This window comes from Carcharodon carcharias, chromosome 1 (assembly GCF_017639515.1).
Source record: "Carcharodon carcharias isolate sCarCar2 chromosome 1, sCarCar2.pri, whole genome shotgun sequence".
NCBI lineage: Eukaryota > Metazoa > Chordata > Chondrichthyes > Lamniformes > Lamnidae > Carcharodon > Carcharodon carcharias.
In genome coordinates, this window is record NC_054467.1 from 137,303,449 (window position 1) to 137,318,453 (window position 15,005).

General features: G+C 42.5%; 1 protein-coding gene across 7 annotated transcripts in view; it reads right to left on the minus strand.

Moving 5' to 3' along the window:
- Positions 1–536: 536 nt before the first annotated feature.
- Positions 537–15,005, minus strand: part of LOC121283302 — a 121,697-nt gene continuing 107,228 nt past the window's right edge. For 6 of the 7 annotated variants that reach the window (XM_041197770.1, XM_041197761.1, XM_041197780.1 and 3 more), the window contains 2 exons: positions 10,352–10,450; positions 537–2,278 (listed from right to left, as the gene is read on the minus strand). In XM_041197770.1, coding sequence (XP_041053704.1) covers positions 2,229–2,278; positions 10,352–10,450 — 149 coding nt within the window. In that variant the 3' untranslated portion in view covers positions 537–2,228. The remainder of the gene's footprint in view (positions 2,279–10,351; positions 10,451–15,005) is intronic. The other variant, XR_005944230.1, reaches the window with a different exon arrangement.

The following is a 15,005-nucleotide window of genomic DNA, read 5'->3' on the forward strand; positions in this document are numbered from 1 at the left end:
TGAGGAGAGTTTTGAGATATAGGGACTACTTCAGCTGGAGCAAAGGCAATTAAGAGGAGATTTGTTAGAGATTTTTTTATGTTATGAAGGTGTTGATTGGATGAAATGGAAATCAATATTTTCTCTGTTTCAGTTTTAAGCACCTACAGGATGCAATTCAGCAACTCATCAAGGTATCTTTGACAGCACCTCCCAAATCCACAACTTCTGCCATCACCTCCAAGTTCCATTACAATTTCGCAGCTTGGGCATATACGGTCATTCCTTGATCATCACTGAGTCAAAACCCTGGAAATCCCAAATCCTGAGCATGACTTTTAAAAGAGATAAAGAATGGTTGTGGTGGAGACTATTTAATTTTTTAAGGACTGTTACAACTACGTGAGCAAGGGTGAAATGACTCCCCTATTCTCCCACTCCAGGTCTGACCAGAGCAGGGTTTCTTAATGAATTTAGAGAGGATGTGCTTTGCCAAATCTGCAGGGGACCCACTATTTATGCTTTCAAATTGTAAAGAATTAGTCAGACAGGTTTTCTTAAGGTAAACAAAGAGCAAGATAAGTTTATTGGAATCATTTCCCAAATTAACAAAAATTAGTTAAATCGCATCTACCATTCATACGTCACACATTCGCCTGCCAGCATACACACACTAGTACAGATGACAGGGTAAGAGGATAGTTTAAAGATTTTTTACAGTTCATGTAAAAATAAAACTGATGAGTATATGGTTAACTGTTCCTTGGCTGGTCTCGGTGTGGTGATCCCACTTTGCGGCCGTTTTGTTCAGTTGTCTTCCTGGGTGTAGTTGTATGGAGCCTGATTTCCATGTTTTATTCCCAAATGATCTTGGTTTGCAGTAGATTTCTCATCTCAGGATGGTTATTTTGCAAATCTGGGCACAACACTTCTGTGTGGGAGAGAGAGAGATAGAGAGAGAGAACAGAGAAGGCACACAGCTTCAGTTTCACCACAGCATTGTTCCTTGTTCTCTCCCTCTCCTGCTTGTTAAGTAGGCTGGCTGTATATTCCAGAGAAATTCTATCAGTCCATGTCTACTGTAGTCATTATTTTTAGAACATTAGCTGCATTTTGATGTCTCGCCTCAGAAGCATTTGAAAAGTCTTAGGATAATGTGAAACCAAAAGGAGATGGTGTCTTTCACACTCCTCAGGGAGTTGAGTGTCTTTTTTTTGCATCCCACTTGGTGGAAAGTGACTGTGTATTGCAACAGTGTGGGTAGTTTCCAATATCTTTAGAGGGCTCGTTTTTTTTTTTTAAATCCAGCCAGATAAACAATTTATATATTTTTTAGCACATTCCCATAACAGAAAAACTGAATACTATTTGAAGTAGAGGAAGACACAGGGCAGGGCAGTGGGATAAGTTGGATTTCTCAAGCAAAGAGCTAGTACAGGCACATTCAATGGAACAAATGGTTTTGAATTGATCATTTTATGTTCTTGACAAAGTTCTGGGGATATCTATACTCTCAGAAGGTGCCTGGCAGGAGGGAATAAGAACTGAGGAAAACTGAAGTGAAAAGTAAATAACATGCTCCCTCCATCTGCATCCTTTGTCACCTTGCTCACAGCCTCATGCCCTCACCCGCCACCCTGTCCATTCCAACAGGATAACCCTGCTATTTAAGTCAGATACACCAAGAAGAAGCATCATTAAAATTAAGAACTGGAAACAATGGGGTGTGAGGTTGCAATTTCCCAGTGAATGCAGCTTCCCAATGAAATTGTGGGATTTTAGAATCAAGCCAAGTATATAAGTCATATGATTATTTGGTGCCACCTCATTCTATTCCCTGTTGCTCTAACTGCTTTATTTCAATAGGCTTTAATAATCTCACAGTAAAATCACAATATTTGTTTGTTGAAACTTAAAACCATGTATAAAGAATCTGTTGTCTGGAACTTTCTCCAATTATAAGGTAAAATGTTATTATGAAACCCATAATAATGAAACATAAGTCCCATCACTGACTAAACAATATATATTAATGAATTATTGAGTATTAACAAATCTGCTTAAACCTTAATTGAATCCTGTTCCAGAACCTGCATACTTTAAACACAATTTACATTATAAAATAAGACTCCGTTTTTCAGCCTTTGTATCAACAGTAGAACCGGAGTAGAACACTCTTAAAATAGAATTACTGGCATGGAGATTTCACTTCAGGAATGCTGTTCTCACAAACATATGATTTTTCTCTTTCATTTTGTGTTAGTGCTGTGGCTGTGATCATGATGGAGAACTGGAGCACCTGCAGAGGGGATAAAACACCATTAGTTCAAGTGACCAGCTGATTATGGGTCAAAGTAACAACTGACAGGAGTAGCCCACTCATCTGAAGTGAGTACCAGATGTTTTTCATTTCCAGCTGCTGCAGCAACAATACTGGTCTGAACCGACAAAGAGCCAAATGATGGCACAGCTTGATAATCAAAAGAGGAAATAAAGGTTTTCATTTATATAGCACTTTCCATGACCATCAGAGGTATCAAAATGCTTTACAGCCAATGAAATACTTCTGAAGTGGAGATGCTGTAGTAATGCAGGAGAAAGTTTTTTCATATTCATTGCCAAATATTTGTTCCAATTTTCAAAATAATGACACAAGATTGAGAGTATGCCATTTGGCCCATTACCATTTTTGCTTATTTTTGGCTGCTCTATATATTTAATCTAAATTATCTGTCACTTCTCCATGTCCTTTACTTTTCAAGAGAGTATTTACCAACTTTTGAACATCTGAACTTACCAGATTATTACAGCTCTTTGTGTGAAACCACTTACCCCATTTAACTGGCTTAACCCAAAAACATCAGGTAACAGAAGTAATTTTATGAGTTTTCCCCTCCAATGGGGAGTCATACTTGTTGGGGACTTAAATCAAGAAACAGTCAAAACCCACCAGGATCCATTAAAATGAATGAGCAAACAACCATGGGCAGGATTTTTCAGATGGTGATGTTTCCCACTCTGCCACCAGAGTCAGCAGGAAATGCAATCCTGCCGATCCCAGCAGCCCCACAGTGATTTAACACTCCTGTCCCTGAACCCCTAACGCCAATCTCACACACCCCACCTAAAATTGCAGACAGGTCAAGCGTGGGCTGGAGGGCAGTGAGCAGGCCACCCGGGAAATTTTACAGACCCCCCCTCCCCCCCACCTGAAAACCCGCCGGCAAGGTCCGTAAAATTCTGCCCCGTTGAAAATCTTTCAGAAAGCTACACTATTTCTCCTATCTCAGCTTGTAGCTTTGCGGATGCTCACTTACTGCCTCTGATGACTAATTCCAGCAATTCTCCCATCATTTACGTTAAAGTATTTTCAATATGTTACGACCACAGCCGATGTTATTCACTGAACAAGCCAAATCCCAGAGGGAAACTTGTCTTACTGATCATAACTCTTTTTTTTTGTATTTTGAAAACAAGGGGAAAACTATTCATCCCGAAAGAATAGAATCCCAGTAACACTTTTAGGATTTTAAAATTAAAAGATTTATTAATAAGAAGAAAAGAACACAAACACATGAGATTAAAATTACATAGTTACTACAGTCTTACAACACATTCCCCCAAAAAAACCCACTTGGTCAAAACACATAAGTAAACAGAATCACAGAATCACAGTGAAGGAGAGGACATTTGGTCCATTGAGTCTCCACCAACACATGAGAAACATCTGACCTACCTACCTAATCCCATTTACCAGCACTTTGCCCATATCCTTGAATGTTGTTATGATGTGCCAAGTGCTCATCCAGGTACTTTTTAAAGGATGTGAGGCAACCTGCCTCCACCACCTTCCCAGGCAGTGCATTCCAGACCATCACCACCCTCTGGGTAAAAAAGATTTTCCTCACATCCCCCCTAAATCTCCTGCCCCTCACCTTGAACTTATGTCCCCTTGTGACTGATCCTTCAACTAAGGGGAACAGCTGCTCCCTATTCACCCTGTCCATGCCCCTCAAAATCTTGTACACCTCGATCAGATCGCCCCTCAGTCTTCTCTGCTCCAACGAAAACAACCCAAGTCTATCCAACCTCTCTTCATAACTTAAATGTTTCATCCCAGACAACATCCTAGTGAATCTCCTCTGCACCCCCTCCAGTGAAATCACATCCTTCCTATAATGTGGTGACCAGAACTGCACACAGTACTCCAGCTGTTGCCTCACCAAGATTCTATACAACTCCAACATGACCTCCCTACTTTTGTAATCTATGCCTCGATTGATAAAGGCAAGTGTCCCATATGCCTTTTTAACCACCCCACTAACATGCCCCTCCGCCTTCAGAGGTCTTATGTTCATGCCAAGGTCCTTGGTTCCTCAGAGCTTCCTAGTATCATGCTGTTCATTGAATACTTCCTTGTCAAATTACTCCTTCCAAAGTGTACCACCTCACACTCTTCAGGGTTAAATTCCTTCTGCCACTTATCTGCCCATTTGACCATCTCATCTATATCTTCCTGCAGCCCATGACACTCAACCTCACTGTTAACCACCTAGCCAATCTTTGTGTCATCCGCAAACTTACTAATCCCATCCCCACATAATCATCTATGTCATTTATATAAATGACAATTAATAGGGGAACGAGTACGCCACTGGACACTGGCTTCCAGTCACTAAAGCATCCTTCTGTCATCACCCTCTGCCTCCTAAAATTAAGCCAATTTTGAATCCACCTTATCAAATTACCCTGTATCCCATGTGAATTTGCCTTCTTTATAAATCTCTCATGTGGGACCTTGTCAAAGGCTTTGCTGAAATCCATATAACTACATGAACTGCACTACCCTCATCTACACACCTGGTCACCTCCTCAAAAAATTCAATCAAATTTGTTAGGCATGACCTCCCTCTGACAAAGCCATGCTGATTATTCCTGATCAAACCTTGCCTTTCCAAGTGGAGATAGATTCTCTCCTTCAGAACTTTCTCCAATAGATTCCCTACCACTGACGTGAGATTCACTGGCCTGTGGTTCCCTGGCTTATCTCTACAACCCTTCTTAAATAGCGGAACCTCATTAGCTGTTCTTCAGTCCTCTGGCACCTCCCCCGTGGCCGGAGAGGAATTAAAAATTTGGGTCAGAGCCCCTGCGATCTCCTCCCTTGCCTCCCTCAGCAGTTTGCGACACAAATCATCTGGACCTGGAGATTTGTCCACTTTTAAGCCTGCCAACACCTCCAATAACTTGTCACTCCCTGTATCAATTTGCTTAAGAACCTCACAGTCTCTGTCCCCAAATTCGATACCTTCATTCTCATTCTCTTAGGTAAAGACAGATGTGAAGTATTCATTCAACACTCTACCCATGTCCTCTGGCTCCACCCAAAGTTTGCCCCCTTGGTCCCTTATGGGCCCTACACTTTCCCTGGTTATCCTCTTCCTATTGATATACTTGTAGAATATCTTGGGATTTTCCCTACTTTTACCAGCCAGAGCTTTCTCATATCCCCTCTTTGCTCTACTAATTGCTTTCTTAAGCTCCACCCTGCAATTTCTGGACTCCACCAATGCTTCTGCTGATTTGCTTCCCTTGTACCTGCTAAAAGCCTCTCTTTTCTTTCTCATCGTAACCTGAACATCTCTGGTCATCCACGGTTCTCTGGGCTTGTTACTCCTTCCAATCACCCTCGAGGGAACATATTGAGCCAGTACCCTCCCCATTTCCTTTTTGAATGCCCCCCACTGCTCCTTTGTAGATTTCCCCACAAGTAGATGTTGTTCCCAGACTACCTTGGCCAGATCCTGCCTTATTTTATTAAAATCCACTTTCCCCCAATCCAAAACATTTTTTTTGCAACTTGTCTATTTCTTTGTCCATAACAAACTTAAACTGTACCATGTTGTGGTCACTAACACTAAAATGCTCCCCCACCACCACCTCAGCCACCTGTCCGACTTCATTTCCCAGATTTAGGTCCAACACTGTGCCATCCCTTGTTGGACCCTTTGCATATTGACATAAAAAGTTCTTCTGTATACATTTCAAGAAATCCACTCCATCCAAGCTCTTAACACTATGTTTATCCCAATTAATGTTCGGAAAGTTGAAATCACCTGATATAATTACCCAATTGTTATTGTCTTTACACACCTCCGCAAATTGTGCACATATTTGCTCCTCAATTTCTCACTGACTATCTGGGAGTCTATAATAAACACCTAACAATGTGGCTGCCCCTTTTTTATTCCTAAACTCTACCCACAAAGCTTCATTCGATGCCCCCTCCAAGATATCTTCTCTCCTTAAGGCCGTAACTGACTCCTTAACTAATAATGCAATGTCTCCTCCTCATTTACACCCTCCCTGTCTCACCTAAAGATTCTATATCCCGGAATGTTGAGCTGCCAATCCTGCCCTTCCTTCAACCATGTCTCAGTGATGGCTACTATATCACAATTCCACACGCCAATCCTCACCCTTAACTCATCCATTTTACCTGTAATACTCCTGGCATTAAAGTAGAGGCCATCCAGCCTTGCCTTACTCCCTTGAAGCTTAATGAAGCTGTACTCCCTCTGATTTGATTGTTTTACTGTATTATAATGTGTCCCTATTCTGCTAACATTCTGTGTCCCCTCCCCCTGCCGAATTAGTTTAAACTCCTCCCAAAAGCAATAGCAAACCCGCCCGCAAGGATGTTAGTCCCACTCTGGTTCAGATGTAGACCGTCCCGCTTGTATAGGTCCCACCTTCCCCAGAAACGGTCCCAGTGAAACTCTCCCTCCTGCACCAACTCTTAAGCCACATATTCATCTGCACTATTCTCCTATTTCTGAGCTCGCTAGCAGGTGGCATTGGGAGTAATCCAGAGATTACAACCTGAGAGGTCTTGCTTTTTAGTTTACTGCCTAACTCCCTGAATTCTTGATGCAAGACCTCATCCCTCTTTCTACCTATGTCATTGGTACCAACATATACCATGACCTCTGCCTTATCACTCTCCCCCTTCAGGATGCCCTGCAGCCGTTCAGTGACATCCCAGACCCTGGCATCAGGGAGGCAACATACCATCCTGGAGTAACATCGACGGCCACAGTAGCACCTATCTGTTCCCCTAACCATTGAATCCCCTATTACTATTGCTCTTCCTCCATTTCTCCCCTCCTGTACAGACAGGTTGCTTATGGTGCCAGAAACTTGGCTCTGTCCGCACTACCTGGAGGAACCAGCACCCTCATCAGCCTCCAAAAAGGAATACCGATTTGTGAGCAAGACCCAGGGGACTCCTGAACTACCTGCCTGTTTCTCTTGGACTGCCTAGTGGTCACCCATTCCCTTCCTTCCTCAAGTCCCTTCATCTGCGGTGTGACCACCTCTCTAAACGTGCTATCCATGATGCTCTCAGACTCGCAGAGGCTCCACAATGTAAATGACTTGGCAACAGATCCCTTAAAGATTTTTAACGGTAAAAATCCAGTGATATTACACAAGGCAAAAAACTGCTGCTACTTTATAAAGTATACCACACGACTTCTCACTCTCTTCCACTCTGCTGTGGAAATCTGAAGGAAATTCAAAAACCAACTGTTTTCTAAAAACAAAGACTTTTTTGGCTTGAAACTGGATAGCTGATTCAAATTCACAACTTTTCTCAGCACAGAGCTGGTCTCAGGACATATCCCCCACACAGTCACCTCAACTCAACTAAACATCTTTCCTTAAATATCCTTTTCCGCTTTGATCTTAGATTTCATTGTCCTAAGTACATCTTTGAACTCAATTTTTCCAAAATATAAAAATCTTTCATGTTTTCCGATTGCCTCCACTTGTGGGTCAAATAAAATTTAATAACCTTCCTTTGTTTACCTATTAAACTTTTGTAAGTTATAAAAGTTCCTTATCACTTCTAAACTTCCTTTGAAATTTGACAGCTAAAAAGTCAAGTCCATGCCTATCACCTAAAGCAAATTTGAAAACCCAAGTTATTTACTCATCCACTCAACTTCACCATAGCCTCTCATTACAAATGCATACACCTAGCAACCTTTACCTTTCATCACTATGCTCCCACAGGCAAGCTATTTTCACTAGCCTTCTCCCAGTTTAATTACACACGCATACATGCCCGCTCATGCACACATACACAAGTACAAACACACACCCTTCTTTTCAGAATACCACCATATTCCCTAAAATATTTTTTAAAAAAACATCCACCTTCACAGAATATGAGATGAAAGTAATTGTCTGATCCTATTGTTCATCATGTTTTTATGTTTCAACAAAAGAAAAGTATAAAAACATTTCATCTGAACCTGTAATCTGCATGATCTATGCTGCAGTTTCTCAGTACTGATGATGCTAGTGATGCTAGTGCAGAAAACATATCTGTTCTCAGGAATATACATTACTTCATGGGCAGAATTTTACATTCCGCGTGCGGGGCGGGCCCGACAAGCCGGGAAGTAAAATGACACATGATGACATCAGGCATGCGTCTCAATGTCATCGCGCTGTCTCGCGATATTCTGTTCAGTGGGCGTGTGCTGGAGTCGCCATTACCACACTAATTAACTCCAAATTTATGCTGCCCATCCAACCTAACTGTTGTTGGGCAGGGCAAAAAGTCAAGCAGACTTTACGTTTTTTAGGAAACCTCATCCACGAGCGGGTTGAGGTTTCCTAAAGCCAATACTGATTATACTGATTATATATATGACTTTATTTTGAAAATAAAACCATGTCCCATTTCATGTGACACCGTCACATGAGGAGAAATGTTTCATTAAATTTTTAGTCATTTTAATAATTTCTTTAGAAAGCGCTTCAATCTCCCTGAGGCACGGAGCTGCCTCAGGGAGAATGAAGAGCTCTTTCACGCACGACCTGACTCTCTCCCCTCTCCCTGCCCGCAACAGCTAGTACTCAGTGCTACTGCTCGTGATCCATGCTAGGCAGGCCTTAATTGGCCCACCCACGTGCCAAGCCGATCGCAGGCAGCAGTCGGCTCTGCGACCGTTCCCACCCGCTCCCGCCAAGCCCTCCCAACCAATATAAAATCCTGGCCCATGTTCCTCAAGTTGTGCCAAGATTACAGAAGATTTGATACTGAAATTTAGCTGGCCTGTTTAGGTGAGTGTTGCTGGTTCTCAGCTGATTCCTGAGGTAGAGCAATACGTTGCAGGGCACAGGGAGAGCTCCATCTCATGGGGTAGAGCACAAAGTCTCAGCAGTGATTCAAGCACAAATACATAGATCATATGCAGCATGGACACCAGCTACAGTGCTATTTCCCAGTGAATGTCCTGGCCTCCAGATTGAAGGAAGAAAGATGGGCAGCAGGGAGGAAAATGAATACATGATGCAAAGGACAGCAAACAGTTTACAATACTGCAACTTTACAAAGCTTTAATTCTGTTTGGATAAGTGAAGAAGGACATTGCATTCTCATTAACAAATATAACTCCTAAATGCTGTAAAAAATTATTATGCATTAACACTGCACTGTTCTAGGTCCCCTAGTCTTCAGATTACATGGATGTTCTAGGATGACAGCTGAGCTCTGTTCATGGGGCAGAATATTCCTCTCGGCATGCGGGCGCGCATCTGACACGCCCGAGCCTAAAATGGCACACGATGATGTTGGGTGTGCGTCCTGATGTTATCACACAGTCTCGTGATATTTCGTTCAGTGGGCACCCGCTGGAATTGACTTCATGTCTGCCGATAGTTAAAAGGCATATTAAGGCCATTAACAATCTAATTAAATTCAAATTTACGCTGCTCATCCAACCTAAGGGCTGGTGGGCAGGCGAAAAGGCCAAGTGGCATTTACATTTTTTAGGAAATCTCACCCATGAGTGGATTGAGGTTACCTAAAGCAAATGAACATTAAATAAAAACTTTATTTTTGAATTAAAAACATGAGGGGACATGTTTTATTAAACTTTTATTCTCTTCATTAGTTTTTTTTACACAGCGTTACAATCTCCCTGAGGCATCTCGGTGTCTGCACAGGCAGCCCTCAGCGCTGCCGCTCATGATCCATGCAGGGCGGGCCTTAATTCGCCCATCTGCATGAAATTGCCCACGGGCCTGATCGCGGGTGGCAGTTAGTTTCCTGACTGTCGCCAGTGTGCACCCCCGCCAAGGGCAAAATTGTGCCAATAGGATAAGCATCCTGTTGGCCTTTTAAAATTCTTTCCTAGCTGGAAAAACACAGCTGAACAAACAGGGCTCTGGCAGTATTTACCCTTTACTCTCATTCAATGTGTCATACCCTCAATATTACTTATTATGTAGTTGAAGTGAAAAAAAATATTGTTCATAGGCAATGTAATTTTCCTTAAGTCCTAACAAATCAACTCACATGCTGCAAGATCCAGAAAGTTTTCATATTCATGTCCTGGAGTGTCCTCACTGTTTGGCTGTTGCATATTACCATATGGTTGGACAGGATCACATATTCCTTAAAGTGTTGAAAAGTAATGCTTTATAGATTGTGATAACAGTTTGCCTACTGTCATATTTCAAGTTCACTAAAAATTGATACACATTAAAACATTTGGGAGCTCAATGCTAAAGTTATTGACGTTAATGGAAGTCTTAAAATAAATGTGCCAATCAAGCTGAGGATTAATAGCCCCAGAGAATCTAGCTATTTCAGAATTTAGGCAACAGTGACATGAAATTTGATCGCACAGAATCATCCACAACCCAAATGCAGGGCCCATTGCACATGCTTAAAAGGGCTGATAGCAGCACAACAGGATATCAGTCCATCAGCCTCATTTGTATAGTAGAGGCAAGCTGCATGTGTTAGTCATGACCCCAGAGGCAACTTGCTCATCATGCGAGTGTGGGAGTGAAATTAGCTCAAGCATAGCAGAAGGAGACCGGGCAGTGGCAGGCAGCGGCTTACAGTTGTAATATGGATCACTCAATCCCTTTAAACAGTGCTTGTTTGTCTACGCATGCTGGAAAAAGCTGTCACTCACAGTTCAATTTCAAATCGGTATCTGAAAGAGACATCAGGTCTCCAATTTGCATAGATACTTGGCCTAAGACCTGTTTCAGGCAGACGCTCAATATGAGTGCAGGTCACCCTCACCAATACAGTGCACTCCAGCATGGAATGAGCAAATGCACACCATATTGAACTCTTTGGCATTGCTTTTTGCCTGAAAAATGGGCACAACACAAACAAACTTCAAACAATTCTAGGCGAAGTATAACATGCGTTGGATGTAGAATAAAATTCTCTCTGCCCTGCCCCACTAGCATACTATAACCAGCCTCCAAATAATGGTAAGATTGGAAGTTAGGAAAAGGTCTAGCAAATCAGACAAATTATCAGGATACAGGCTAGTTGAGTGATGGGTTATTCAAGATTTTTCATAATAGCATTAGTACAAGCTCAACCATTTTAGAAGTGGTGCCCTTACTGACAACAAACATTAATAGCATCAAAAATGATAATCTCAGCAAAGGGCGAGTTAAAGTAGATAGATTTGATTATGCTCGATGAAATTTGGAAAAAATGTAGGTGTCACTTCATGCTGTCATTGGAAAGAAAAAAAGTCATGGTATGATTTGGCAATTTGTCCGGTTCATCATCAAAAGCCTCAAGCAACTTTCGAGATTAGTAAAACCTTCTCTCCCCACGTTAGAAAATTGACATGTGGACCAGAATTGTGGGAAAGGTAATTCATTTAAGGTCAGCTGCCACCTTCAAAAGGGAATCAGACTGAAGAAGGGTCATATGGACTCAAAATGTTAACTCTGTTTCTCTCTCCACGGATGCTGTTAGACCTGCTGAGTTTTTCCAGAAATTTTCTGGTTTTGTTTGGAATCAGACTGATATTTGTTCAGAGGTGGGTAGATGATTACTCCCTTTGATTCACTTGTCAATCAAGAATCTGTCTAACTCAGCCATAGAAGTAGTCAATGACCCTGCCTCCACAGGTCTTTGGGAAAGAGAGTTCCACAGACAAGTGACCATTTGAGGGAAAAAAATTCTCCTCAAATCCATGTTAAATGGGAGGCCTCCTCATTTTTAAACTGTGCCTCCTAGTTCTAGCCTGTCCCATAAGGGGACACATCCTCTCAGCATTCATTGTGCCAAGTCCCCTCAGGATCTTATGTTTCTATAAGATCAGCTCTCATTCTTCTAAACTCCAACCTGTCCAACATTTCTACATAAGGTAACCCCCTTCATCCCAGGAATCAGTTGAGCGAAGCTTCTCTGAACTACTTCAAAGGCAGTTATATCTTTTTTTAAGTAAGGACACCAAGACTGTATTCGGTATTCTAGTTATGGTCTCACCAACACTCTGTACAACTGTAGCAAAACATCCCTACTTTTATATTCCACTCCCCTTGCAATAAACAGCAACATTCCATTTGCCTTCCTAATTACTTGCTGTACCTACATACCAACATTTGTGATTCATGTACAAGTTCATCCAAATCCCTCTGTACCACAGAGTTCTGCAATCTTTTTCATTTAAGTAATATTCTACTTTTCTATTCTTCCTGCCAAAGTGGGCAAGTTCACATTTTCTCATTATACTCCGTCTGCCAAAATTTTGCCCACTCACTTAACCTATCTATATTCCTTTGCAGACTCTTTAGTCCATAACCTCTGATCTCCAGGGCGTCGTAGCCGGGAGAAGTACGCCAAAGATGCACTGAGGGAGCATTGGCCACCCTGGAGGTCCCCGGGTAAGGATTGCAAGGCAATTGCCCGGGAAGTTCAAACTTCTGTTGAGCATTTACCCTGCACTGGGAACCATCTGATACTCTGATTTCAATCGCAGTTTTTGAATGTTCCAACTGGCTTACAGAGATAGTTACCCAGAAAAAGTTAGAAGAATTAAAACCACTTCTAACTCCTGGGTAGCTATAGTACTGACGCCCCCAACATCCTCCACGAGACCCCCAACTACCTCCTCGACCACCCCCACTGATCACCCGATGCCCCCCACTATTGGCCCTCCCCTCCACTGGTCACCCAATTTCCCTCACACTGACCATCCAACCCTCCCACTGGCTACATGACCACCCCCCACAACTAACCACCCAAACCACCCCCCCAACACTCCTCCCCCACTGACCACCCGACTCCCCCACTGACCACCTGACTCCACCCCCCTAAAACACGACTCCCACCAATATCCCCAACCGGACCCCCTCCAACAGCCCTCACATCATCCTACCCACTTACTTTATATGCTTACCTTCTCCCTGGCTTCTCAAAGAGCTGGACCTTTAAACTTAACTGCCTTATGGAAGCTAGTGCCATAAAAAAGGGGATGTGTCTTCCTTAACCTTGATTCTCCTGCACTTGACAGAAGGCCTTGGAACCCACTGCTAAGCACTTTCCTCATCTTGCCTGAGTCGGAAGGTCAGGCGAGAAAGGTGTAGCTACATTTCAATGTAACTAGAAACAGAGTGGCAATCCGACTGTGATTGCCACTCCCCGGAAGTTATAGCCCTAAACATCCTCTTCACAACTTACTGTTCTATCTATCTTTGGGTCATCGGCAAAGTTAGCAACCATACATTCAGCCCTTCATCCAGGTCATTAATGTAGATTATAAACAGTTGAGGCCCCAGCACTGTGGCACTCCACTAGTTACAGCTTGCCAACCCAAAGATGACTCATTTATCCTTAATCTCTGCTTTGTTGTTAGCTAACCAATCTTCTATCCATGCTAATATGTTACTCCCTACACCAAGAGGTCCTATCTTGTGCAGTAACCTTTGTTATGGCACCTTATCCAATACCACATCTCCAGGTTCCCTTTTATCCATTCATTCATTCATTCATTTATTTATTTATTTATTTATTCCTCAAAAAACCATAAATGTACAAAACCATAAATTCCAGGGTTCTGTCTCTGTCAGTGAGCACAATTAAACAAAAATTGATACCAAGCTAAAGAAAGGGCTGCCATGTGCAGGAATGGGCTGTTTAAAAGGTCTGCCTCAGTACTGTTGGGATCTGCCCCCCAGTTAAAATTAAAAAAAAGGCTCCCCAGCCTTCACCCCTCATATCCACTCACCCCCATACACCACCCCACACCCCAATTCCATGTCCATGCCACCTCAAGCCACCCACTCACCCCCTTGGCTCCTCATGACTCCCCATGCTGAGCTATGCCCCACAAAAAACTTCTATGGCCCCTCATGCCCCCATGCCAAGGTATGATACGTCCATGCCCATTGACACACAATACACTATATAAAAGCAATGAACCCTATAGTGACAATAGGATGTGGAAAAAAAGCTTTTAAAACAGTAATTCATTGATGACTTTCTACTTTTGTAGAAACAGCTCCTTTTTATCATAGCCCAATAAAAGTGTTAATCATCCAGACACTTTAAAGTTTCAATAGCTCAAACTGAAAGCCCTTGAAACCTCTTCACCATGTGTAAATAAACATTGTGAAATTGATAGTAGGGATCAGAGATCCAGAGCTGTTAATCATGCAATATTTTCTCTGGATGCCCAGGCTCTCAGCCAAGAATACATAATGAGGCTGAGCCCCAGAAATATCTGAGTCCCAGAGAAAACAGTGCTTGATAGACAGCTCTAGCTTGCTAATCTCTGTTGTCGATTGCACAATGTTTATTTACACAAGGTTAAGATGTTTCAAGTGATTGCAGTTTCTGCTATTGATATTTTAAAGGGTCTGGTGATTGACACTTTTATTGCCTTGTAGAAAAAGGGCATTTTTGACATAGTGCAAGGTTATGAACGGATGAGCTTTTTAAAGCTTGTTTTTACACATTCTGTTATCACTATAGGGTTTATTGGTCCCATACATTGTATAGTGAGTAATTAGGCATGGAAGTGCCACAACTTGGCATAGGTGGCATGACGGGTCATTGGGGTTGCTTGGGGAGGCCTTAGGAGGTATACCTTGGCATCAGGGGCTGAGGAATCATGGGGGTGAGTGGGGCCATACCTAGGCATGGGGACATGAGGGGCTACAAAGGGGTGGGGAAATACCATGAC